This window comes from Thrips palmi, unplaced genomic scaffold (assembly GCF_012932325.1).
Source record: "Thrips palmi isolate BJ-2018 unplaced genomic scaffold, TpBJ-2018v1 HiC_scaffold_2, whole genome shotgun sequence".
Classification (NCBI taxonomy): Eukaryota; Metazoa; Arthropoda; class Insecta; order Thysanoptera; family Thripidae; genus Thrips; species Thrips palmi.
Window position 1 is genome coordinate 7,583,398 of NW_023144629.1, and position 26,296 is coordinate 7,609,693.

Below are 26,296 nucleotides of genomic sequence, written 5' to 3' on the forward strand. Positions count from 1 at the left end.
TCTCGCGCACGCACGCACGCGCGCGTCCGGGAAAGCGTGAAGATTGGCCGGGGCGTCTTGGAAACGGTCCCGCCGCGCGGCAGTGCGGCAGTGCCGTGCGACAGACAGTGCGCCGCGTGACGCACGCCGCCGGCACGCCACGCCGCGTGCCACGCCGTGTCTTCGCGCTGGATGAGCACTGTACAGCGACATGCAACGCGCGGTCACAACGCAGTGTAGTGACAACGCCCCGTCGGCGGCCGAAAATGCGAGTGCCTGGTTCGGCCGAGCGGGTCAAGCCGCGAGGGGAGCAGTGTAGCCGACAGGCCGGGGCCGCCGTCCCGTCAGCAGCCTTTTCGTCGCCCTGTCTCTCTCGCACCAGTACGGCACGCCCCGTGAGTGCGAGAGAGACAGGGCGACGAAAACGACTCTCGGAATCAGTCTGCAGCTTGACAGGTGTCAGCCGTGAAGCGCGCTGATTGTTGAGTGGAGGGCGAGGGAGAAGTGGAAGACAGCGAGTAGAGGGGCACCGTAGTGGAAATAATTCTGACACTGTAGTGGCCCTAACGAATCCACGTCTGCGCAGTCTGCGCCCAGAAATCACCTTGACGTGCCAAATTTAAAAGGAAAATCGCGTCGGCCGCGATGCCGATTCACTGGAAGTAACGGCTTGTGTTTCCCTCTGCCCACAGCACGCAGGCGGCCCGGGATCTGTGGTGGAGCAAGCTCAACGAAGTCGTCGCCTCCGAGACGGACCATGAACCAAAGTCAACCAACATCCAGGTCGTGTTCTACGACGTGGACACCAACATCGAATACGTGAGTATACCTCCAGGACGAATCAATCAATCCCGAGGCAGGAAGTGCCAACCTAGCAAACATCCCCCAACTTCGCGGTCCGACGGTGTGACTGTGATCGTTGCGGGTGCGATGCTCTGAACAACTTCGTTTCAAATTCCATTCTCTGACTTTGTCGCCGTTTGCGTCACGCTCGTGGCGATGGTCGTTTGCTGGATACGAGCGAATCGAGTCGCGAATGTACGTCGAGTTGGCAGTGACCCAGATTGGTGTATTTTTCCCGGCGGGGCGAGTAGCGGCGGTGCGTCCGGCGCGTCGCGCTGTGCATAGCCTGGCGAAGCACAGCCTGGCGAAGCACAGCCTGGCGAAGCACAGCCTGGCACAGCCCATCCCATGGCTAATCCCTAATCTACCTCAGCAGGCCGATTCCGAGAGTCGTTTCCGTCGCTCTGTCCCTCTCGCACTCATGGGCGCCCCGTGTCGGTGCGAGGGAGACAGAGCGACGGAAAGGACTCTCAGTCCGCTGGCTCGCCGTCGTCGCCCCGATTCGCCTGGGCGACTCCCGGCCCGGTCCGAGGCACAACTACTGTGGGCACAACCCCACCGGCCAGCGCGCCGGCATGCTCGCCCCGCCCGGCATTCCGAGTGTAGTGGTGCGAGCGCGCTGGACTTGCAGTGGACGTGCGCAAAGTGCAGCCAGCTCTTCCAGCCGTGGCGCGGCGTGGCGTGCCATTCCGATATGCGCTGCCGGGCCGGCCGCGCCACGCCTTCCTCGAAGACGAGCCGAGCCGAGTCCAGCCGGGCCGGGCGACGCTAGGCGACGCGGGCCGAGCCGAGCCGGGCTTCTCAAAGGGACCGGACACTACCTAGAAAGGACAGGACGGCGATAGCCTGGCGGGCCTGGCGGGCCGGCCACCACCGCGCGGTGCGCACTACCACTGCCTATCCGTCTGTCTCTCTCGCACCCTCGCGAGGCCTCGCGGCACGCCGCGGGGGTGCGAGAGAGACAGAGCGACCTGCAGGTCCTGCAGGGCGAGGCCCGGCGAGGCAGGGCTGGGCTGCCCTGGGCACGTGCACTTGTCGAGAGGAAATCGCCGGCGATGAGGATCTCGGCGAAAGTCCGGTTTCGGCCGTCCGGGGGCTGGGACGCGGTGGTGGGGGTTGCGAAGGAAACCTATAGTCTGAAATTGAGCGTTCAGATAGTCGCCCGTGTTCCTAACTCCCGGTTTGGGTCTTGATTTGTTATCCGACCTCGCGGTCTGCTCGGGGGAGGGGCGGCTTAGCCGCGGCGACTTAGTCCGTCGTCCGGAGGACGGCGACGTTGACGCGGATGCGCGTCGCGGGAGGTTTTGAACGTCATGAAAAATGCCGAGAATGACTGCCGATGTCAGATTGCTTCCCGTGTCGCTGTCGCAGTCGCACCCACGGAGCAGCCCGCTGCAGACGGACCTCCAGACAGGGCCTTTCTGTATCTCTGTCTAGCCCCGCCCCGACGGCGTGCCCGACGCCCGTCCGCCCCGTCCGCGGTGTCGCGACACTGTTTTTATGTGTCTGTCTGCCTGCCCGGCCCGCCTGTCCCGCCGCATACCTAGGTGACAGGACCCAGATTTCGATTCTGCCCGGCTGCCCACCCTTACCTTTACGGCTTACAGGGTGTCCTCAGGCCCCGGCGTGGCGTGGCGGTTGGAACCGGGTAACTGCAGTGCCCCGGGCGGCAGTTGCAGCGTAGGCCGTCCTTGCCCACTGCTCTGGGTTCTCCGAGACGAGTGGAGCGGAAGGTCGCGGTGTCCCCGGTGCCCCCGGTGCCCCCAGCACCGCGTCGACGACGGCGACCTGCTGGCTTTGGCAACGCACAGTGGACCAGAAGACCGGTGGAGGCGGCCAAAATTCCAGACGCGTTTTGAGCTCCAGAGTCGCTAAATGGGACTCGAACCGAACGTGTGACCCCACCAATGGATTCCTCGTTCAAAGAGCTTTCCATTGGTGGGGTCACACGTTCGGTTCTAGACCTATTTCACGACTCTGGAGCTCGTCTTGAGTTTTGGCCGCCTCCACCGGTCTTCTGGCCCACTGTGCAACGCCGGCACAAGTCAGCGACGCGAAGCTGCCTTTGGGGCCTCGACCTTCTCGGCGGGCACCTTGCCGGCGGCGAGGCGGGCGCCCCAGCTACGCCACTACGATATGGTGCGCCGACACCTGTGGAGCCTGGGGGCCCCGGGCGCCCCGGGCGCCCCGGGGGGCGTCGGGTTGGGGCCCGCGGGGCACTGCAGGGCGGGGCAGGGCGGGGCGCCGCGCCAGGGAAGGCCATTATCGAGGGCGAGGCCGTCGAGGCCAGACGTGGCCAGACGCTGAGGAATGGGTCGCGCGATGACGGCATGAATCGGGCTATGAATCGAGAAACGCCTAAAACAATAATGACAATGCGGGTCACGAACAAGAAGAAGGAAAACAAGGCGGTGGGCGGAGGCTGGTCGTTAGCAGGGAAGCGCAAACAGATCAGGTGTCAGAACGAGGAGCAGGAGGGGCACACCTTGTGGGCACACCCGGGATTGGGGGTTTCGGTTTCATATCTGGCTCGTTATGGTCTAGGGTGATAATCTCTGGAAATGGAACCCGGATGCTTATTGGTTGTCGCCGGGCATGTCGGGGGAAAGACGCGGCAGATACGTCGTTGTGTTGCAGGCGGTTGCCTGACCTCCCGTTTGTCTTCCTTGTTGCAGTGCAAGACGCTGTGCGTGCGGCCCAGCGACACGGTGCAGCGCTGCATCCAGCAGGCCCTGGAGCACCTCGAGATGCAGTCCCTGGACGCGCAGCAGTTCCAGCTCTGGGCCAAGACCCCCGGCGACGACTCGCCGTACCCGCTGGTCGGCCACGAGCGCCCCTTCGCCATCCGCATGAGCTGCCTGCGCGACAACATGAACCAGGAGGAGGGCTTCGACCTGGACCACTGCAACAACATGTACGAGCCGCTCAACCCACGGCAGCGCTGCCAGTTCATCCTCAGGTACGTAGTACGCACCGAACCTGCTCCTTAGAGCGAGTGTTTTGACGGCGCAGACCTAACCTGACCTCCGCGTTGCAGGAACATCCGCCAGATGGCCGAGCACGACAAGAAGAAGCCCAAGAGCCGCAAGAGTCCAATGCGCCTGCGGCAGGTGTTCAAGCGCACCAAGAGCGAGGTGGCCGTGGACACGGCGGACTCGGCGGACCTGCCCTCCAAGAACAAGAAGGGCAAGTCGCTGAAGCAGCGGCGGAGCAACAGCAGCGGCCACGACGCGGACGCCGAGGAGCCGCCGCAGGGCGACCTGTTCGGCCAGCCGCTGCAGACGCTGTGGCGCGAGTCGCCCGCCGGCGCCGCCCCCGCCGGCCTCGTCGTGGACGACGTCGCCGGCGAGCTGGCCAAGCCCATCATGAGCCTGCTGGCCAACGTGTTCGCCCACGGCACCGCCACGCAGGGCATCTTCCGGCGCTCCGCCAACCAGAGGAACGTGAAGGAGCTGCGCGCCGTGCTGGACGGCCCCGACGGCCCCGGGCTGTGGGGCGACGGCGACTACGACGCCACCACGGCCATCATCGAGAAGAGCAGCATCCTGACGACGTCGTGCCTGCTCAAGGAGTTCCTGCGGTGCCTGCCTGTGCCGCTGCTGGTGCCGGACCTGTGCGCCGACTGGCTCGACGCCCACCACACCGCCGACACGCCGCAGCCCGGCAAGCCCACCAAGCTCCAGCGCTACGCCGCCGTCCTGGCGCTGCTGCCGCGCTGCCACCGCGGCCTCCTCGCCTACATGCTGTGCCTGCTGCACCACGTGGCGGCCAACCAGGACCACAACCTCATGTCCCCCAGCAACCTGGGCGTCGTGTTCGCGCCGGGTCTGCTGCGCGCGCCGGAGAACTCGCCCAAGGAGCTGGAGGCCGTGCTCACGGCCACCACCCCCGCTATCGTGGCGTACCTCATCAGCCACTGCCAGCAACTGTTCGGCCCCGCCGTCACCAGGCTGCTGGGCGAGCCGCCACCGCCGCAGGACAGCGGCGCCGAGGAGTCCGACAGTCTACACTGTAAGTCCGCTTTTCCTGACGCGACTGCACCTTTCTATCGCGCTGCTTGACCCGACTGAACCTAATCCACCACTGTGTCGTGTTGCAGCCGGCGGCCTGGACAGCCTGGAGCACCTGGAGCCGTGCCCGCCGCCGCGGAAGGACAAGATGTCTCTGAGCAGGGACTCGGGGCTCACCATGAGCGACTCGCAGCTCTTCACGCCCGACGAGGAGGAGAGCGGCTCCACCAGCTCCTCCGGGTCGGGGCGAGTGTCGGGCCGCGCGTCCAGGCCCATGCGCTTCAAGGTGAGTTAGGAGCTCGTCGAACCGTCGGCAAACTCAACTGAAAAGAAAAGAAACTTACCAGGCTGTGTCTCTTCCAGGTGGCGACCACCACTCCACCGGCAGGAACCACCCCCGGCGCGCCGCCCGCGGCCGTGCCCGCGCCCTCGGGCTGCAGGCAGTACGTGCGCGTGTACGGCGGCTGGGAGGAGCGGCGCGCGGGCGGCCCGGGACTCTACTCCATGTGCAGCAGCCCCCGCACCGCGCAGCTGCCCTCGGCCACGTCCACCAACACCGGCGGCAGCCCTATGGCCAGCCCCATGGCCAGCCCCTCGGCCACCTCGACCTGCCCGGCGGCGTCGCCCTTCAAGCGCGAGGACTGGTTCCGCCAGCGGTCCGCGCTGCGACGGCTGGCCAGCCCCAGCAGCCCCAGCCACAGCCCCAACTACAGCCCCAGCTACAGCCCCAGCAGCAGCCCCGGCCCCTCCACGTCGTCGGCGAGCCAAGTCATCTACGGCAACCTGCAGGGCTGCCCCTCGGGGGCGGCCGTCGGCTCCAGAGGGGAGTCCACCGGCAGCGAGGGGCCGTCGTCCTGCTCCAGCGCCAGCACGGCGGCCACCACGTCGCTCAGGACCGCCACCCACCGGAGGTAAGCGGCAAGCTCGATTGATTTCGAGGACCCCGTCGAGGGTCTCTTGTTCTACCTTTGCTAACCTGGACCTTGTTTCCCCGCAGGCTGGACAGCGCTCGAAGAGAGCGACTGCGGCGAAGCGCTTCCGAAGAGTCGCTCCTGGAACGGAGAGCGCGGCCGCACCCTCCCAGCCTGCCGCAGAACCACCCCGGGCACGCCGCCAGGGAAGCCAACCACCCCCCGACGCGGCCACCCCAGCCCCCGCAGGCGGAGCGGCCGCTGCCTGCACTGCCCACCATTCCTCACCGATCGCTGGCGCCCCGAGACCACCGAGACGTGCCCCGAATATCGCGGTCCCGCAGCGCGTACCACCTCGCCTCCACGCCGGAGGCCGGCTCGGGCAGGTCGTCCTTCTCCTTCGCGCGGGTGTACCCGCTGGAGGCGCAGGCCGAGCTGGACGCGCTGTACGGCTACGCCTGCGTGCGGAGCTGCGGCGGCGGCAGCGCCACTGGCAGCCTGGGCGCCGTGGGCGCGGACAAGAGCGCGGACGACTCGTACGACTCCAGCACACTGTCGGACGACGACTCGACGCCCCACGTGTCGCGGTCCAACTCGCGCAGCAAGGAACCCTGGAGCCCCACCTCTACCGCCGGCGTCGCCGCCCCCGCCGCCCCCAGCGCGCCGCCGCCACCACTGCCCCCCAAGCTGCGGCACTTGCCCCCCGTCCACGTGGAGCTGGGCGCCACCATGGAGAGGCGGGGCCGGTCGCGGAGGCGGCTGCCCAAGCCCGCCGCGCGCTCCAAGTCACTGCCGCCCCCCAGTCAGGCGCACCGGAACGGCGCCGACGGCATGGCCGACGCCATGGCCGCCCCCGCGAGCCCGCCGCCCTACCGGCCGCCGCCGTACCGCCCGCCGCCCAGTGTGGTGCCCAGTCACCGCGCCCCCATCACCACCTACTACCTGGGCGCCCGCGCCAACCCCAACCCCAGCCCCAACCTGGGCTCAAGTCCCAATGTCAGTGGGGCCTCGAACCCATCGAACCCATCCAACCCCAGCATGGGCCCCAAGGGGTGCGCCAGTCCCAGCATGGGCCCCAGCGAGGAGGGCGAGTCCTATGTGTAAGTCTTACCAGTGCCATGTCATGCGCTACGCCATTTAGTGCCCGAGTCACTTTGTGTTCTAAGCTCTGTACAAAAGTAGCAAGTGTTAGTACGATTATGAATGTTGTTTTGTTCCAGTTACCATTAGTAGAAAAGGGATTCTTTTTAAATTTTTTTAAAAATTGTAATTTGATTTTGTTGCCTAATTGCGCCATGTTGTTGCTTGATAGATAAGTTGAGGTGGAATCAATACTCTCTCCGTTAAGTAGAGATGTATTGATTCACTAGGGAAGTCCAGCTTTGTGAAGGCGAATACTTCTTGAATGAGAATATGACGTAGATTGTCAATGTTATTAGAGATTTATTAAAATAGCTGTCTGTAAAATATGTATCGCATCATGATTTATGCTCCATGTTGTATTAGATGTTTTAACTTTTATTGTACTTATAATTTTTTTTGTTTTAATGTAAATATATATCAATGCCAGTGAAGCTCACATCAGTTTGTCGTTTAATTAGAATCCGCCTCCTCCATCCTTGGCTCCCGAGAAGACAAATCTGTACAGGACCGCTGATAATGCTGACCCCACTGGTGGACCCACGAAGTAAATCTGTCAAGCCAATCATTGGAAACATCAGACAATTACAATGACAGTAAAATAAACACATACACTGAATTATTTTAAAGTTAAAGTAATTGGTGACAAGTTTACTCAACGCACCCATATGTTGTCCCAGTGGCTTTCTGTTATAGCAGAAGCTAAGGTGCGGAATGGGTTCATGCTGCCTCCACTGAAAGGAATCTGCCACACACACACACATGAGTTTTAGGGACATGGGTAAGGGGGCTCCACACTGCCTGAATCCTTAGACATTATTGCAAGCACACAAAGGGTTGCCTATCGACTAACTGCAGGCCCAGCACTGTGGGACAGAAGACCGGTGAAAGCTCCAGAGTCGCTAAATGGGACTCGAACCGAACGTGTGACCCCACCAATGGATTCCTCGTTCGGAGAGCAATCCATCGGTGGGGTCACATGTTCGGTTCGAGTCCTGGGCTGGAGCCTCGGCAAGGACACTCACCCCGACCCAGTGGCCCACGGCCAGCGCCAGCCCCACGGCAATGCCGGCCAGGTCCTTGAGGGCGTCGCCGCGCTCCGGATCCGTGGCCCCGAGGAAGACCAGCACCAGCAGCGACGTGATGAGGATCTCCATCACCAGCGCCTTGGTCTCGGAGTGGCGCATGGCGGCGGGCAGAGTGAGGCCCGAGCCGCCCAAGCACTGCGGGCATCAACAGCGTGGTCCCGGGTTCGAATCCCACCACCACCATGGGGTGATCGTTTTCCTTTCCTCACCCATGCGATGAAGGCGCCGGCGATGGAGCCGAGCAGCTGGGACAGCACGTAGAACAGGCAGGCCTGCCACTCGATGCGCCCGTTGATGAGGGCGGCCATGGACACCACGGGGTTGTAGTGCGCGCCGGACACGGGGCCGATCGCCTGCAAGGCGCCAGCCATCAGGTCGCGGGTTCGAGTCCGGTCGGCGGCAAACCGATTTCCGTTTTCTCGGTCGAACAACGCAAGCTGGACTCACCACCGCCAGCGTGGCGAGGGTCATGCCGAAGCGGAGGCCGACGTCGCCGAGGTAGCCGAACGCACGGCCGCGCATGTCGTCGTCTGGGCCCCGTGAGGCCCGTGAGTGCGAGAGAGACAGAGCGACGCCAGCGGTGAGTCGATGCACGGATAAATGGTGGATGCATAATGCATGACGCATCGGGTTGACGGTTACCGATGATGAGGTCGGGCGCGCTGGCCACGGCCAGGGAGCCGCAGAACACGAGGAACGTGCTTCCGGTGAGCTCGGCCACCAGGGCCTTCCAGCCGCTCGTGAAGGCCTCGCCCAGCCCCGACATGGCGGCGGCAGCGGCGGCAGCGGCGGGGTTATCGGGTCGCTGTCGCTCAGGCTAAGCACTAGCGACCGCCCACACTGGAAGCGAGTTGAACACTTAAGAGTCAAGCCGGGCAGGCTGGGGTGCTGGGGTATCCGCGGCAACAAGGAATCGTCCCCGACAATGGCGCTGGTCTTGGCCGCGGAGCGCGCGGGGCCGTCCACATCCATGAACCACGTAACGCTGCCTCAACGCCGAGACCGGGTTCGGAACACGAACGCCGTGGACAGGCGCAGTGCCCGCCATCTACCGCCATACAGCGTACAGCATCGAGTGGTGATCGGTGGGCTGCTGGGAGTCTCTCGAGGCCGTTGGCGGCAAAGAAGGCTCTGCCGCAGCCGGACTTCCCCGCCCCGCAGCCGCGCTACCCCGTGCCTCAGGGGTCCGGACAGCGCGCAGCGCGGGGTATCTCCGCGGCGATGCTCTTTTGTTCCCTCCCCCAGTGCGCCGAGGAGTTTTGCTCTTGGTGACAACAGGCGGAGAACCGGCCGTCTGTGTCGGATCAGAACATGCGGTTGTTATGAAAGTGTCTCGAAAGGCCCTTAAAGGATTTTGAATTAGTTTATTTCCTGAAAGACAGCTGTCAACATGAAGGAGGCGCCGTACTCGAATATTGAAAAGAATTTTTTGAAGAAAGCTTTAGGGGAGAAGAAGGTAACGTTATTTTAAGGGCGCAATGTGCGTTTGAAGGTTATGTTTTTGTTTGAACTTCGACTGCAATACCTAACACAATGAACGTAACTTTCTCCAGCGATTGGATGGCAGACAGTTTGATGAACGTCGAAATCTCAAGATCAATTTTGGAAAGGAATATGGCTGTTGTCACGTGGCTCTTGGTGATACAAGGTGATAATGTTTCGTCCATTGACTATAAGACATAAATTTGTGAAGGGCTGCTTAAAATTGTCGCTCGGTATTAACCTGAGTGTGTGTGTGTGGTTTTATTTTACAGAGTGCTTGCCCAGATTTCAAGTGAAATTCAACAACCAAAATCAACTCGTCCCAATGAAGGTCATATTTACGTCAATGTTGAATTCAGCCCTATGTCTGCAGAGCATGTAGAACCAGGAAAACCCTCAGAGGACTGTGTTGTAGTCAACAGAGTTCTTGAGAAGTGCTTAAGAGAATCTAAGTGTGTTGATTTAGAATCGCTTTGCATTATAGCTGATGAAAAAGTATGTTCTTGTCTTTTGAATTTATTATTAAATGTTCCACATTGTGACAAATTACAATTTATTTTTATGTATTTGTAGGTTTGGACATTACGAGTTGATATTACAGTTCTGAATATGGAAGGAAATATTATTGAATGTTCATCTATTGCTGCCCTTGCGGCTCTGGCACATTATCGTCGCCCAGATGTAACATCTACTGGTGAAAGAATCATAGTCCATGATTATAGCGAAAAGGAACCAATCCAAACATCGTTGCATCATTACCCCATCTGTTTGACATATGCCATTTTCAATAAGGGGTTTGTATGAATCCTGCCACTGCTGCCAAATATTAATTCATTCATTACTCTTAACTCAATGTAATCTTTCTTTGTGGTCTAGAAAGCAGATTGTTGCGGACCCTACCCTTATCGAAGAACAAACAGCAGAAGCCAGTCTAAGCGTAGGAATGAATGCATATCGTGAATTGTGTGGGCTGCACCTGGGAGGTCTCGCTCTTAGTGACCATACGTCTATCTTAAAGGTAGTGCAGAAAGCTGGTATTGCTGCTGCTGATATTGTGCAAACTATTAAGAAAAGCCTGGCAGAAGATGAAGAGGCCAGGTAATTAACTTATTTAGCACAGGTGTTGTTACCTCATGGGTCCAAAGCCATTTTTTAACTCAGTATTTTAATTTGTACTTTTCCGCTAGGTCCAAAAATGAAGTAGTTGGTCTATCAGTTTGTATCAGGGCTGGAAGAATCACAACTCTATGTGATCAACGAATGAAGGTGAAAGTAAATTCTCAATCTATTCAGGCAGCAGCAGAAAAATTAGTTGCTCAAAATCGAGTCAATAAACATACTAAGTGGGATGATGAAGGCAATGAAACAGAATCTGGTAGGCCATTTTTTTTTCAGCTATGACTAAGATCTTGTATTATTTATTTAATGTAAGTTTTCTCACTCTCGTTGCATTTTATTTCTTCAGGGCCATCCAATAAAATTATAGTAAATCTTGGTGACTGCTCAGCAGAACTCCAGGTAAGGCCTCGCATCTCACCTACATAGTGTAGGTATGTTATATTTCTCACTTGTGTACTCAAAATGTTTTTGGCTTCAGGATGCCAGTGACCAGGAGATGGAGGAATCATCCGATGGTGAAGAAGCAGACGAAGATGACGATGAAGATGATGACATGGAAGCAGAGGAAAACAAAGCAGAGGAGCAAGAAGATAATGTTGAGGAACCGAAGAAAGACACAAATGATGATGAAGATGATGATAGCGAAGAAGAACCAGTTGTTTTAGAACAGCCAAAAATATCTCCCAAAAAGGAATTCAACAAGAAAAAAGATAAAAAAAACAAATCTGCAAAGAAAACTGCTCACCAAGCTTCTATGGAGGCTGGCTCGGATGATGAATTACAAGTGGTTCAAGAACTCACTAAAGAGGAGAAAGACAGAATGAAAAAAGTTGAAACTCTTGGTGAGCCTTTTAAACCTAGGATTTCACTGACCATTCAATCTAATGTATTGAGAATAATATTGCTTTTTTTTTCTTTTCCATTCAGTTTTGGATGATAGTGAAGAGGAGGGGACAACAACTCTAACAGCTGGAGAAATGGAAGTACCATCTAAAAAACAAATGTAAGATAAATTTTTAGCATAGCCTCTCTATTGCTGTCTATTTTGAGTGGATTGTTTGCAAGGTGTTAAATATACATATTTTAATTTTTGTTCATAGATCAACTCCCCGTTCTAAACAACAGAGGAAGAGAAAGAAGAACCAGAACCAAAATCAGAATCAAAACAGAAAGAATGGACAGAAGCCAGGCGGAGCCAGACAATGGTATGCTCAAAACGCGTGGTGATCAAATAGATTTTTTTTTTTAAATTGTAGCATCTGTGATTTGGTGTTGATCTTTTATTCATTTGATGTTGTTATTGATTGGTGAGGAGTATTACATAATGATATTTGTAAAGGGTTCAATATTTCAATAGAAAAATTGAAGTGTATAGCATTTTTTCAATCCAATTTATTTACTTTTTTTAGTTTATGAAAGATACTTACAAATTTCCCTTTGGTGTTTTTTCTTTCCATTTACAAATGTTGAGAAAAAAGGTCTTCATGAATTTTACACACAGCTTGTTATTGACAATGAAGCAACATTGCTTTTCTTATGGTTACATTCTACTGAACATTACAAAGATTTGTTCAGTGAAACACTCCCATCATATTTGCCTTATCCTTACATCTGCTTTAGACATTGTAAACAGATAATACAGAAGTTTCTGCAGGTGTGATTTCAACACCACCTGGTCGTTCGTTGATGTCAGAATAGTGCTTCAGCCTTTCTGACAAATTTGCAAAGCTTACATGTACGGCCTTACTTTTATCAAAATGTCATGTTATGATGTTACAACATTTCATGGCACTTTCTTAACGGAGGTGTTCTGCACTTTGAGGCGAGCTTGCTATAGTTTTGACATCTGACACAGTCTTACCTAAAAGTGGAGGTGATTTTTTTTTTTTGCAATTTAGAACAGTCTCCTCCAGCTTAAGATGTACTAGTGCAAATTTTATTATTAACATTCAGACAATCATGTCACATAGGTGAGTTGGGGGCGCAAGCTAGAAGTAATCTTGTCAAGTGAAATAACAATGAAAGCACACAGTATTTGCTACACAAAAATTAATGTAAGAAACATGCCTCCACTCACAGTTGAAATAATTTTATAGCCAGCGACCAAAAGCTGCCCCTTCACTCACCAGAAACATGGTGGCTCTTGTCTGAATGGAAATCACACTCCGATTTTCACATAAACACTTACCCTACACTAGCACATTTGCATATAAATAATTGACACAGTGGTCTAGTTGGAATGATTGCAACCTTATTGCAGCAATGGTCCCTTCCAATTTTGGATTCTAGGTACATATATTCAATGTGTGACGCACCACAAAAATACATTTGGAACATCTTAGAGTGGTACCATCAGACAAAGACTTGATCAGATAAGACTTGATCGCAGCCTGCCCTAGTAGAACTTACAGGAGCTTTGGAATTTAGTGAATAGTTGAATCCACTACATTCACTTTCAGAGGTCCTGTAAGTTCCACGAGGTGTCCACTGACCACTGTGTCAGGTTTAGAAAAGAAGAGAAACATTAAACATGCAAGTCCTTTGAAAGGTGTTCTGCCTCATGATTCGGTCAATCTCTCATATCTCCCGTCGCTGGGAGGGAACGGGAGCTATCACAGCAGTCGAATGTGAACGCAAGAGCACCTTTCACTTAAAATTACCATTTCCCAATCCAAATACTTCCCTGGAAATTTGGCGCAACTAGCAGTTAAATATATTGAAAAGACGTAACAGCAATATCAGCGCTTGTGAACTTTTACATATTCACGTATTAAACACCGCTCAAAAGTAGCACAAAAAATATTGAGCAGAAAATTAAACAATGAGCAGCTGGACGGTGGCGGGTTTCTGCAGCAAAAGCGAATCGTGAATATCCGCACAAACCGCGCCACTGCCGTCGTAACATCCCTAGCGACTAAACCGAGCTGTGTAGTCGTAGCTCATTTCGATTCCATTTCTTTAAATAACCCCAAAGATTCGCAACAATCTAAACAAACACTGGTGCTCGCCGTCTGCTCGCCCAAGCGTGCGGCGAGCGGCCCTCGGGGGGCAGGGGGGCGCCCTCTCCTCCTGCGCTGCCCGCGCTGCCCGCGCTGCCCGCCTATTCGGCTGGTCCAGATGGTCCAGATCGGGGCGTGGGGCGGCGCGCTGCTCACGCCATGGTCAGGGTGCCAGCGCCTATGCCGAAGCCGCAGCCCTTGGGGCCGAAGTTGCGGCCGTAGCAGCCGCGGCAGTAGATGTCGTCGTCCGGGCCGTCGTTGAGGTTGGTGGAGTCCAGCGAGCGGCCGCAGTCTTTGCAGCCGAAGCACCTCTTGTGCCAGATCTGCAGCCCGAAGAGAGGGGTCAGTGTCGAGGAAAAGGCGCTGCCCACACCGGGATTCGAACCTCTGCCTGCGGGGCAGGTGTCACACCCCCCAACGCGCGCGGCTACTCACCCTGTTCTTGCTGATCATCTGCTCGGCGGCGTACACCTCGAAGCCGCAGCGGGGGCAGCCCTTGCCGCCCTGGGCCTTGAGTCCGTGGGTGGGGCGGGCGTCGTTGCTGCAACATTTGCATAGAGATCGAAGGAAACCCCTGGAGGAGGGCGAGGGCGCCACTCGTACAGCGCCCCGAGACCTCGCCGCCAGCACACCGCCCGGCCCGACCTGCGTGCCTCGGCCCGCGTCTCCGGCGCACCCCAAAGGACACTCAAGCGAACTTGAAGAAACTCAAGCGCCCCTTGAGTGCACCTCAGCCCTCAGTTTCAATACCCGGTCCAATACGACAGTCAGATATCGATTCGACCGTTGTCGATGTTGCGAACATCGACGAACAGTCTCTGATTGGAAGACCACAACGTTAATCTACATTTCGCAAAGATTAATGACATTCCACTTCAAATAATGTTTTTGGTCCAGATTTGAGGTTGATAAAAAACAATATGTCTGAGAATCGACATTTAAAAAAAAATAAATTTGGAAGTAGTGGGAGTAGGGAGTGAAACTGGGGCCACGCGCCGCCCCCGCCGGGGCCCAGCAGAGACTGAAGCAGACACCGACGCCGTGGCGGAAGAGGGTGTTAGCACATGGTTTGGGCTGGGCGCCCCGTCGGCCTCCTCGGCCAGCCGCAGCGCACAATGGCCGTACAGCGCCATGCACTCGAGCAGCAGCATCTTGCCGCCATTGCCTCGGGGCGGTCCCTGGGTTAGCTCAAGCAGCAACAGAGCGTGTCTGTTACGGTGCTCAGTGGAGGGACAGGAGCGAGCGGGCCACGGCGTCGGTCCAGCCAGGCCCAGCCAGGCGCGGCGGGGACGGCGCGGGGACGCGAGCAGAGTCAAATGGGCCTCACGGCCGGACGGTGGCGCCGGCTTGGTCTCGATTGCTCTATCAGTTTCATGGTCATTACATTTTATTTATTTATGTATAATATTATGATTGTATTATATTTTAGACCTTACGCTAACTTAATCTAATTACTCATTACAGTCAAATGGACTCCTTGTTGTTGGTGTATTATTATTAATATTGGTGAATTGTCATTATTAATATCATTATTAAAAGCGGCTATGCCCTCAGAAGAGAAAGCAGAGTAAGGCCCTACTGTCATGCACACTACGTCTCCTACATTGCCTAAATGCCAGACGCCGTACATTTAGCAACAACAAGGTTATCCAAGTGAAAGTTTTCGTATTCGTCTCCACAACAACAACAACAACAACAACAACAACAACAACAACGGCGACAACAATGATTGCGACGTCGTGTGGCACTCACAACTGGCAGGTGGACTCGCCGCTGGTGGACACCAGGGTGGGGGCGAAGCCGTAGCCGAAGCCCTTGGGGCCGAACTTCTTGCCGTAGCAGGCGCGGCAGTAGATCTCCTTGTCGGGGCCGTCGCAGGCCAGCATGGAGTCCAGCGGGCGGTGGCAGTCGCAGCAGTTGAAGCATTTCTTGTGCCACATCTGCCGACCAAAACGACGGGGTTGTGTCACGACCGCGGCCACCGCACGGAGGGCCAGAAGACCGGCGGGGGCGGCCAAAACTCTAGACGCGTTTTGAGCTCCAGAGTCGCTAAATGGGTCTCGAACCGAACGTGTGACCCCACCAATGGATTGCTCTCCGAACGAGGAATCCATTGGTGGGGTCACACGTTCGGTTCGAGTCCCATTTAGCGACTCTGGAGCTCAAAACGCGTCTTTGGCCCACTGTGTTTGCACACCCACCGTGCCCTTGGCCAGCTGCTGCTCCGCGGCGAACACGGCGCCGCCGCAGCGCGGGCAGCCCTGCCCGGGGTTGGCCTTGATGGACGTGGTGTCCGGGTTGTAGAAGGGGCGCATGGACGAGATCTCCTCGTCGGTCAGCCCGTCGGTCTGCAGGAAGCCGGCGCCGCCGCCGAAGCCGTAGCCGTGGGGCCCGAACTTCTTGCCGTAGCAGGTCTTGCAGTACACGTCCTTGTCCGGGCCGTCGCAGGCCAGCATCGAGTCGAGCTGCTTGGTGCAGTCCCTGCACTTGAAGCACTTGCGATGCCACTCCTGCGGGAAGAAACGCGGGTTCAAATACTCGCTGCGCCTTTTTTTATCAGGTTGGCGGGAAAACGCCCGACGGCCGCGAGGTAGGCAGCATGAGCACTGCGGCGTCCACCGCGTTGCCTACCCCGCTGTTCGCAGGCGCTCCCGACCGAAGGAGCCTTTCAAGGCTCAGGGTTGGTTACGGCTCTAGTTTGTCTTGGCTCTAAAGAGAGAAAAAAAAGAAAAAACTCACCCGGCCCTTAGCGAGGACCTGCTCGGCGGCGTACACGCAGCCACCGCAGCGCGGGCAGCCCTGGCCCTTGGGAGCCTGGATCTTGGCCACGTCGTTCAGCGTGTTCTTCTTGTTGGCGAGGTACTCGCTGCAACAGCCACAAGGCACAGTAAGCGCCACCGTCTCGGGTTCAACTACCGGCGAGGTCTTTCGCGCTCTCTCCAATTTTTACATATTTTTTTTGGACCCCGTCAACTCACAAGTGGTCTGAGAGATCTGTAGTGAGCCCGATGAAGAGGCCACCGCCGAAGCCTACGCCGCGGGGACCGAACTTCTTGGCGTAGCACACTGGGCAGGACAAGCAGGCGGCACGGTTAGGGAAGCCTTGTAGGGTTAGGTCGGAGGGGACCCAGCGCGTTGCCACCCAAAGCAGCCCAAGCTGTTGTCGTTTAAAGGGTTTAAAGTGTACCTCCGGCGTGTTTCGTGCGGCGTGGCGGGTGAAACGCGAAGACGAAGTGTCAAACAAAAATCAAATCGACCATCGAAAACCAACCTAAATGGAGCTCAATTTTTAATTTCTAGATTTAAAAAAAAAACAACATATGTCTTGTCCTCAATTGTTTTGGTGTTTGTTTTTAGTCTTCATGTTGCTTTTAGCAGCGTGGGGATGTGAGGGTCACTTTCAAAGGGAGAGCCCCCTGCAGAACACCCTGACCACACGAGAAACAAAAACAAAGGCAAGGTGAGAAGAAAGAAAGCAAAACTCGGGCAGAAGGGTTGCAACTCAACTACACTCACTCATTGGAGGGGCTCTGGCTTTGTATGCCGCAGAGATTAGTAATTTTTTTTTTCAAGTTTTTATGTCTTTGAAGACAGTGATTGATTAATGGTCACAAACTGTGAAAATGAAAAATTCCACGAAAGGGAAAGCCATTGTGAAGCCTTTTTATCCTGGGTCGCTAGAAAGCGGAAGGCTGTGGGCGCTGCAAGCAGGTTGGTCTGAAAGCGGTCAGAAAGCGGTCAGAAAGCGGCCAAGACAAGAGAAAGGGAACGTACCCATCACGCCCATCACCGTTGGTGTACAGGCTGGCATCGCTCTGCAGGGCCCCGGCACCCTGGCCGTAGCCGTAGCCCTTGGGCCCGAACTTCTTTCCGTAGCATGCTGCAGAACAGAGTGCCAAACAGTGAGCCCACTTGTGGCCTCCAAACACTCGTTTTTGCGCCACATCACCCCAACCCTCAAGGTTTCAACAGCAAAAACCTCCCTCTCGGAAAACGGGTATCCCAATTATTTTTTTTGTACCTTTGCAGTAAATATCCTTGTCTGGACCCTCGCACACACGTACGGAGTCCAGTCGCTTCGAACAGTCGCCGCACTTGAAGCATTCCTTGTGCCAACCCTGGAACAAACGACGCCATGCACCATGCAGACACACTGTCAAAGTCTCGGTTCGGTTGGCACTCCCGGGACGCCCGACGAGGAGGGATTCACCAGCACCCGAGTGAGAAGAGCCGTTTCGACGCCATGTCTCTGTCGCACTCGTGGGGAGTCCCGCAGGCATTGCGAGAGAGACAGAGCGACGAAAGGACTCTTCGGAGCCGCTCGGCGGGTTGCCTACCCACCACGGCGCCTCGTCCCGGGCGGTGGGGGGGGGGGCAAGAAGGGGCACCACCAATCACACGAGTAGGAGCAAATTCTGTTCTATTTTTACAAACAGGGTGCTTCGAACGCGAGGCCCGTCTTGTCCCACTCTAGTGCAGGCATCGAACGTGCGTCAACCCGGCGGGCATGGAAAAAGACGGAAACAGGGGGGGATGCTCAACGCAAAACCGGTGCAGCACTCAGTCAAGCGCACGTGGCCGCCAAGCACTAGTAACAACTTTAATGCATTCAAAAAAGGTCCAAACGATTTTTTTTTTGTTTTTCAGAGTATTGATTTTTGTAAAGTTTGTTCGACATTGCGTGGCGTCTACGAGCACCGAGTGGCGCACTCTACATGCAGGGAGTACCTCTGCAGTAAACCTCGCCGTCGTGGCCGTCGCACACCGTGGTGGAGTCCAGACAGTGGTTGCACGTCTTGCACCGGTAGCACTCCAAGTGCCAGCCCTGGTTCAAAAACCCAGTCCAAACTTCAACCTACTTCGCGCTTTACTTTTTGCTCTGTTATTGTTTCTCACGGATTGGTGAGCGAGAAATATGGTAGTCCGTTCCACCCTTTTACTCGCAGACTTTTCGCCAGTTGACATTTCTTTTTAATCTCGTTGCAAACTGATGCACGAGATGCTTTGTCAAAACGTACAAATTTCTTTGTACGGCTTAACATATTTTGTAAGGTTTTGAGGGTGCAGCTCAGATATTTTTCCATCGGAGCTATTTTTTTTTTTTTGTGTGTTTTGCTCTGCTCCATGCGGCTTAATGACTAGGACGTGGGCTGAAATTAATATTTGCAAGTACTTACCCTGCCCCTAGCCAGCATCTGCTCGGCGGCGTAGACGAATCCGCCGCAGCGAGGGCAGCCCTCACCCTCGGGGGCCTTGGCGATGGCGCGGGGCTCCATGGGAGCGCGCGCACCCTCGCCAACGTACCTGCAAGACGCATTTTTGTCTCTTTTTCTTTTTCTTTCTCTCTTGCGAACCGTGTGAGTTGGATTGAATTGAACGAACCATGCACAGCGCACACGCGCAGCTGGCCATGGTGGATGAGTACGGCGATGTTCGTGTATTGAGGGAGAACTGGTTCATCTCTTTTCATGCTCATTTTGAGCAGAGTTCTCTTTGGACTGTTCTTTTACCAGTCTCAATTTTTTTTACACTTTTTTGTCCTTTTTTTATTCTCCCTTATCTTATGATTCCCACCCTTGTTCGTTGGCCCCGCGCCCGCCACAGGCCAGGTAGGCAACCAAGAACCACGTGTGTGCTACCGGTGGCCTACCCTGCCTGTGACAGGCGCTTCGGGATCATGCGACAGCAATTCTCTTCGTATTTTTGTAAAAGTTTCTGAGCGTAATTACGTGTGATCACTTGTAATTTTTTTCTTCTTTCATTTTTGACGAGTGGGCGGTGTGTGCGTGATGAGGATAACTTGCATGTGAGGAAGTCTGTTTTGAAGAAGGCAGGGAAGCGGTTTTGGATAAATGTGCTCTGTGGCCGTAAAATTTGTCAAAAAGAAACATTGCACTGGTGATCTTTGCACTGAGGCAATCCATCTTAAGCATGGACAATGCTGGTGCAAGCGCCTTTCTCTTCTACGAAATTTAGAAGGCTTTCCGAAATGAGTCCGCACGAGCACTGGCGCAAAGTTTTGAAACAACATTGTTTTTGAAAAATAGAAAATGCATCAAAATAAAATGAACATCCAAATAACATCTTAAAAAGAAACAAAAATAAAATAATAAATAAATTTGGAACTAGGCTGGGCTGAGTTAGGAAGGAAAGAGCGTCGTCGAAATAAAAAGAGAGAAAAGGGTAGTTAGCGTTTCCCTCAAGCTACGTCTCTAAGTGCCCTGCGCGGGAAAAAAGAAACAAATACAAAAAAAGTAAGAAAAAAGTTTTCGATCAAAGAGAGTTTGGCAGAGAAGTTGCGGAACGAAAACGATCTGGAAAAACGGCGTTGCCAAGGGCAACACAGGCACACACAGGGCTACTTGAGGGCTGACTTGAGGTTCCCTATCTCCTTGAAGCGGATAGACAGACAGAGAAGGGCAGACAGACAGACAGGCCACATGCATAGGCATCCTCAGTGTCGTGTGGGTCGGGGCGGAGGGTTACGCCGGCAAGGCTTACGATGGCTTCTCGAGCGCTGGCCCAGACGCCGGAGGCGTTGCAAAGTGTGAGAAAAGAAAAAAAAGTCCAGCTGGCCAAGCAAGCCCCTCCTAAACCTTGCCGGCAGTTTAATTGAGCGAGTCAATGAGAATTTTTTTCCCCGATGGTAGTTTATTTCTTTGATCAAAAAAGATACACATTGGTAGTAAAAAGTGGCCACACCATACATTTTCCATGATTGAATAAAGTTAAGTATTATGAACTCGCTTACAGCTTAAACTTAGTCCACAGACGTACATGCTGAATATCGGACATGCTGATGGCAGCACGGCCATCCTGTCTACATATGAATATGAATGACTCACTAAGGGCTACAAAACTCCATGGTCATGCTGCATGGTCATGTCGCATGGTCATGCTCCAGGACAAGAAAAAAGAAACTACAAACGTTTATATTTTTTTAAATTAAAAATGGTATCATAAAAAAATAATAAGAGGAACGAAATCACTTCCAGTTCGAAAAGGAGTAGTCAAATGAGTGTCCATGCGAGGTCGCGTCGAACGTCTAGGCTAGTCTAGGCTAGGCTAGGCGAGGCTAGGCCCGAGTCGGCGTCGGATCGACATCACTTGGACCCACTGGTTTCCGAATTGGGACATATATATTACAAATAGAGTCTCTCTGCTCTGCCGATAGATGTCGCTGCAGGGCGGAGCGGAGCGGGGCGATGCGGACGGGGTGGGTGCATGGGGCTCGCATTCAGGGTTTACTGGCTACAGACAAAAAGTCGTGTCACACCGCTGCACTCCAAACAAAACTGAGAGCGGACCCGGACCGAAAGTGACGAGATTTTACTCCATTTATCATGAATTGTTTCAAAAGTTTTAAGAGTGCATACTTTTTTAAACACTCAAGCATAGTTTCGAGCAAGAAATGCGAAGTATTAACCTCAAAAGATATCAGGGTAACATGTCCCAGTATGACAGCACGGCGTCCGCTTCGGTCCGGGTTCGATTCTCTCCAAGGCTTCGGGCAACTTGAAGGGAGATGATATGCCGTGCCGAGTGCAGGTGTCGCATTCTCTACTCTCTAATGCGAGACATGTCATTCTTTTCTAAAAGGAGTCCTACTTTTTTTGCAGTACAGGCCGCGTGTTTGAGTGGTTACGATTGTCACAAGTAGGGGGTGGGGGGGACTGGTTGAGGCAAAGCAACTTGACAACAACATTCTGAGACGACGGGGAGGAGACAGGGAACCCTCAAGGAACCTTCAAGGAGCCCACATAGTGCGCCGTCGAACCTGCGAACGGCGGAGAGGTTTGGGGCGTTCCACTGTGTGCACCCAATGCTGACCGGCGTATGGCCCGAGAGAGGAGATTTAAACAAACCAAAAAAGAGGTCTCGTCGGAAAACATGCCCTTAGCAGAACTCCTAAAGCCGCCAAACTCTTTGATGCAAAGAATGAGCAAAAACAGTTAAAAAGCTGTCAAGCAGAGGTCTACTTTTTAGAAAGAAATTCCGGATTTTAACGGCTGCGACCCGTGACTGCACGCTAAGCGCATGCCATCTGCTTTTGCCCTTCTGGACTTGAATCTGGCTCTGTGCCAAGACCGCACCCGTAAAATCCGGAATTTCCCCACCACAGACCCCTGCCGACGAAAATTCCGTGTCCCGATCGCACGCTAGAACACTGCCCCGCCTGGAAAGAGCGCACAGCCGGAGCGAACGCTGGAGGGCGCTCGTCCTCTTTTCGTCCGATTCCGCTCCGGTCGTGTCCGCGTGCGTGTTGCACCTAGGCAGCCCCACTCGGCCCATCTCCCTTCCAGCCCAGCCTTCTGCACGGCCTTCTGCACAGACTTGACGGCGAGGTCGCGTACTCCCCGCTCGTCCGACTTACCCAGCCAGGTGTTCGCCGGTGTCCATGCTCAGGCAGCCAGCGCCGCCGCCGAAGCCGTAGCCCTTGGGGCCGTACTTCCGGGCGTGGCAGTTCTTGCAGTAGAGCTCGCCCTCGTGCTCAGCGCAGTTGGTGGAGTCCAGCATCTTGTTGCACATGCCTGCGGGGCAGGGTGGGGTTAGTTGGTGGCCAGATGGAAGGCGGTTCACGGCCGTACCGTCGTGCACCCCAAAAATGACTTCTTGGATCAAGAAAAATTTAACTTTTCTTGTTTTATTTTTCAAGAAAACTTTTCTTTATCCAAACTTTTTTTTTTCTTGTACGAAGAAAACTTTTCTTGTGTCAAGATTGTTTTCTTACAAAAACCGAGAAAGAACATTACAAAAAAAACCAAGAGACCATTTTTCTGGGTGTGCCCGTGTTTTTAAATGCAAAGTCTCCAGATGGTCGCCTCGGCCTCGGCGAGGCCTACTCACCGCATTTGAAGCACATCTTGTGGAACTTGAAGCCACCGGCCACCTTCTCCTCGGCGGCGTATACGGACTTGCCGCATTTGGGGCACTTGGGGTTGTCAGCTGGCTTGAAAGGCATCTTGGCCTGTTTTTAGTGCGGTCTGAAACAGAACAGGAAAACGTCTCTTTATTTTCATCGAGTTTTTTTTTTCGAGGGTAGGGAAGGGGAAGGGGGAGGCAATCCATTAATTTTCTAGAATAATGACATCGTGAATCATCGCTGCCTGCAGCACGCCAAGCGAAGCCTGTCTCGCGGTCGCCCCGCATCGCTGTGCATCGCCCTGCACGCCGCGCGCTTTGAGACGCGCCCCGACCCGCGGTACTTACAGTGGAGGGCGACGCGCCCTCAGAGCCTTCAGCTTCCGAGCCTTCCGAGCCTTCAGAGCCTTCAGGGCACTGGCGGAGAAAATCTAAATTTAGCGCCTTCTTTTCGCATGGGATTTCTCTCAACGCTCCGCATCGCACGGTTCGGCCCCGCCCCCACCCCCACCCCGTCAGACGCCCCCCCCCCTCCCCCTCCTAAGCGTCTCTGGCGCGCGGCCAAGCGTCGGGACGCTTACGTAATATGCGGACCGAGGGAACAGGAGGAGAAGGGAGGGCTGTAACCAAAAATGGATGCAGCCAGGTAAAGATGGGTGGCTACGATTTCCCACTCGCGCGCCGCCCCCCCCCTCCCCCCTCGCCCCTTCGCGTGTTTTGCTCGGCGCGTCGACATTGTTGCGCCCCCTCCCCCTCCCCCTCCCCTCCCCCTTCGCACCTGCGCGCCAGACAAGAGGTGTGCTGAGACATTTACTTTCGGCCGCCGGCACTCGCCCACACCCGCCGCACCTGACAAATGCGTCGGTTTATTTCGCGTGGATTGTCCTGGCAGGTCGGCCGAGCAGACTCAGACTGGGCGCCGTGGCCCGCGGTGACCCGCGTCTCGACCGGCGCGCCCTCGCCAGCCACGGAGCGGACGACGTGGAAACCTCCCACACACCGGAAAACTGGCTAGGCCCCTGACTGCGTGGCCGGCGAGCCGGATTCGGATCCGGATTCGGATTCGCTCGGCGCGGCCGAGCTTTTGAGACGGCAGCCCCTGCCGGCACGCTGCCAGAATGCGGCGGTGGGCGGCCGGGCGGCGCCGGGCGGCCACACCCTGAACTCCCCCTGCCCTTCACCCGCTGCGGCTTCGAGAAGGCCCCCTCGCGGTACGCGGTACGCAACGCACCGCGACGCCCAGCCAGCCTCATCCCTCAAAGTGACGCTGGCGTTACCGAAGCCGGCCGCCGTTGCGTCACCGGCCTTCCCCGCGATGCTCGCGATTCAGCACCAAAGTGCTGCAGCCGAGCGGTTCCGCAGAGCCACTGCGAACTATCGAACGCAGAGCTGCCGGCGCGTCCCCCGGCGGATCCTTGGACGCGGTCGCACCTGTCGCACTCGCGGTCGCACACACTGGAGGACACGAGACTGAGGTGATGCCCTCCGCACTGCACTGCCCCGAAGGCGCGGGGTATCGCCAGCACACACTGCAGCACTGCTTCTTCGATAAAGTCCCTGGCGCGGGGCGTCTCTAGGCGTCTCCGCACAGCCACTACACTAGCACCACTGCGGGCCTGCAGGCGTGGAAGCACACTTGGAAGCGATGCGTATCCGAGGGGAGGCGAAGCGGGCCGCCAAGTTGGAACTTCCACGGAAGTGGCACTGGAGGGCTTGGTGGACGGCGGGCCGGCCGGGCGGCGCAAGCTACTCGGCGGCGGGCTGGCCAAGGCGGGCTGGCCAAGGCGGGCTGCTGGCTGGGGCGTACCTTTAAGTTTCGATATTCGTTGGGTAGCGGCCGGTCGCTAGTGGTTCGGTGTGAGCCACTACACTCCAATCTAGCGCGGTCGGCACTAGACTACCTCAGGGTACAGTTTCGAATGGCGCCGGGGGGTTCGGGGGCCCGCTAGTCTTTCTCCCAGCTGCACACGGCCCGGGGCCCCGCCCCCACCCCGCCCCCCCCCCCCCCCCCCCCCCCCCCCCGGCCCGAGCGCCGCCGCCCCACCCCCAAGCGTGCGGCCGCCCACGGTTAGGCCGCTGTGCCGACGCCGTCCCCACTGCCGTGGCCCGGCCAGCCAGGCCAGCCAGCGCTCTGTCTCTCTCGCACTCGCGGGGCGTTCTGTCGGGCTGCGAGAGAGACAGAGCGGAGTCGGTCCGGCTGGCGTCGCGTGCATCTGGGTAGCAACAAGCCCCCCCCCCCCCCCCCTTTTCCACTTCCCCTCGGCTTCGCCGCAAACTCCGTTCACACCCCGGTCCGGTCCTCTCACAGCGCCGCCTGCCCCTTCCCTCCCCACGGGGGATCTTCCTGCCCCCCCCCCTCCCCCCCCCTCTCGCCCCGCCACCCGCATTCTGGATTCAAGCGGCCACTTCGAATCAATCGCTGCGGCTGATTGGTCGAGGGCGGACTGGCGGACCAGTGTGTCGCGGCTCGACGCGGCGCTGGCGGCGGGGTCGACGACCACCCAGACTCGGCTGGCGGGGCGGGGCGGGGTGGGGCGGGGCGGGGCGGCCCGACCCAAACAATAGCGACGCCGTGCAAAGTGCACTGTTGCCCACAACAACACACAGCGTCGTTCAAGGCGGTCATGCACCTGCATAAAGCCATTGCACCGCCGCAAGAAATGCTCTCGGCATGAAAATAGACTGTTTTCAGTCATGGCATAGTCTGATCGTTCGTGTTTTGAGGGGACAGCGGGGTTCGCATGGGCGTTGCGTGTGCGTGAGCTGTCGTGCACGACGGCCTGGTGCAGTTTACGTCTTGGTGGCTGCCGGGAACATCAATGACGAACCGTCTGTGCACGCCCCGCCCCCCCCGCCCCGCCCCGCCCCGGCCGGACCCACCTCCTCCACGACTACAACGACTGAGTGATGACCCGGCTCTCTCTGTGTTCCACGCCACCGTAAAGTAATGCCGGTGCCGACTGAGCCGCGCGGCGGATGAGTGTGTTTTGATTTACTGGTCACAGCACCAGTGGCCGAGGCTGCCGAGGCCTGTCTCTCTCGCACTCGCGGGGCGCGCCGCTCGCGACGCTTGCGGTGCGCGAGGGACAGACCGACGGGGCGGCCCGGCTGCCCGCACACCTCGCGGACGCGAAGAAGAGCGCTTTGTCCCAGAGCCGCGTCGCCGCGCGTCGCCGCCACCAGCATATGGCTTTGTTTTTGTTGGGGCACTTTTTTTACAGAGTAGCCGCGGCGGACTCGGCGGAATGCAGGTTGGTGTATTTCGGGCGGCCGGCGTCGCGGCGTCGGCAAGCGGTGGGTCGCCGGCTAGGTCCGATATGGGTATGACCATTGGTGAGACCGGCCGGACGGCAGGCTCGAGAGGAAGGGTCGCGTTATGGGTCGGCCGGGTCGGACGGGGCGTCGCCGGCGAGGTCCGATATGGGTATGACCATTGGTGAGACCGGCCGGACGGCAGGCTCGAGAGGAAGGGTCGCGTTATGGGTCGGCCGGGTCGGACGGGGCGTCGCCGGCGAGGTCCGATATGGGTATGACCATTGGTGAGACCGGCCGGACGGCAGGCTCGAGAGGAAGGGTCGCGTTATGGGTCGGCCGGGTCGGACGGGGCGTCGCCGGCGAGGTCCGATATGGGTATGACCATTGGTGAGACCGGCCGGACGGCAGGCTCGAGAGGAAGGGTCGCGTTATGGGTCGGCCGGGTCGGACGGGGCGTCGACGGCGAGGTCCGGCCAGACAGGCGTCGCTGACGGCGCGGCGCGGCCAGGTTCTGCCACGAGCACGGCCTCCACGGCCTCCACGCCGCGGGGAGGCGGCATGACGGGCATGACGGAGATGTAGGCCGACGGGCTGACGGGGCGCTACAC

General features: G+C 56.5%; 4 protein-coding genes across 9 annotated transcripts in view; 2 read left to right on the top strand and 2 right to left on the bottom strand.

Moving 5' to 3' along the window:
- The window catches only part of LOC117647050, a 28,604-nt gene extending 21,282 nt beyond the window's left edge, over nt 1–7,322 (top strand). For 2 of the 3 annotated variants that reach the window (XM_034388532.1, XM_034388533.1), the window contains 6 exons: nt 672–798; nt 3,498–3,781; nt 3,860–4,833; nt 4,922–5,118; nt 5,196–5,743; nt 5,830–7,322. In XM_034388532.1, coding sequence (XP_034244423.1) covers nt 672–798; nt 3,498–3,781; nt 3,860–4,833; nt 4,922–5,118; nt 5,196–5,743; nt 5,830–6,847 — 3,148 coding nt within the window. In that variant the 3' untranslated portion in view covers nt 6,848–7,322. The remainder of the gene's footprint in view (nt 1–671; nt 799–3,497; nt 3,782–3,859; nt 4,834–4,921; nt 5,119–5,195; nt 5,744–5,829) is intronic. The other variant, XM_034388534.1, reaches the window with a different exon arrangement.
- On the bottom strand, nt 7,239–8,427 carry LOC117647053 (aquaporin-like). Its single transcript, XM_034388535.1, has 4 exons — nt 8,181–8,427; nt 7,909–8,106; nt 7,548–7,628; nt 7,239–7,436 (listed from the first exon to the last, which is right to left on the bottom strand). Exons 1-4 carry the CDS (start codon nt 8,340–8,342, stop codon nt 7,341–7,343), a joined length of 537 nt encoding a protein of 178 aa, XP_034244426.1. The 5' UTR covers nt 8,343–8,427; the 3' UTR covers nt 7,239–7,340.
- Nucleotides 8,428–9,227: 800 nt separating this feature from the next.
- LOC117646781 (exosome complex component RRP45) lies at nt 9,228–11,949 on the top strand. The gene is made up of 10 exons (XM_034387976.1): nt 9,228–9,427; nt 9,525–9,619; nt 9,726–9,948; nt 10,027–10,247; nt 10,330–10,551; nt 10,641–10,828; nt 10,919–10,971; nt 11,051–11,414; nt 11,500–11,575; nt 11,673–11,949. Exons 1-10 carry the CDS (start codon nt 9,362–9,364, stop codon nt 11,797–11,799), a joined length of 1,635 nt encoding a protein of 544 aa, XP_034243867.1. The 5' UTR covers nt 9,228–9,361; the 3' UTR covers nt 11,800–11,949.
- A 1,670-nt stretch (nt 11,950–13,619) lies between these two features.
- Nucleotides 13,620–24,398, bottom strand: LOC117646782 (muscle LIM protein 1-like). 4 transcript variants are annotated; one of them, XM_034387978.1, is made up of 11 exons: nt 24,241–24,398; nt 22,419–22,555; nt 21,946–22,102; nt 18,749–18,875; nt 18,300–18,396; nt 16,550–16,637; nt 16,311–16,437; nt 15,773–16,081; nt 15,324–15,511; nt 14,007–14,145; nt 13,620–13,894 (listed from the first exon to the last, which is right to left on the bottom strand). In XM_034387978.1, exons 2-11 carry the CDS (start codon nt 22,531–22,533, stop codon nt 13,724–13,726), a joined length of 1,518 nt encoding a protein of 505 aa, XP_034243869.1. In that variant the 5' UTR covers nt 22,534–22,555; nt 24,241–24,398; the 3' UTR covers nt 13,620–13,723. The 4 variants fall into 4 exon arrangements, with proteins under 4 accessions (XP_034243869.1, XP_034243868.1, XP_034243871.1 ...); XM_034387977.1 differs by lacking the exons at nt 16,550–16,637; nt 18,300–18,396 and adding exons at nt 17,346–17,451; nt 17,593–17,689 and having other exon boundaries at nt 13,622–13,894; XM_034387980.1 differs by lacking the exons at nt 16,550–16,637; nt 18,300–18,396 and adding exons at nt 17,346–17,451; nt 17,593–17,689 and having other exon boundaries at nt 13,623–13,894; nt 14,007–14,112.
- Nucleotides 24,399–26,296: the final 1,898 nt, after the last annotated feature.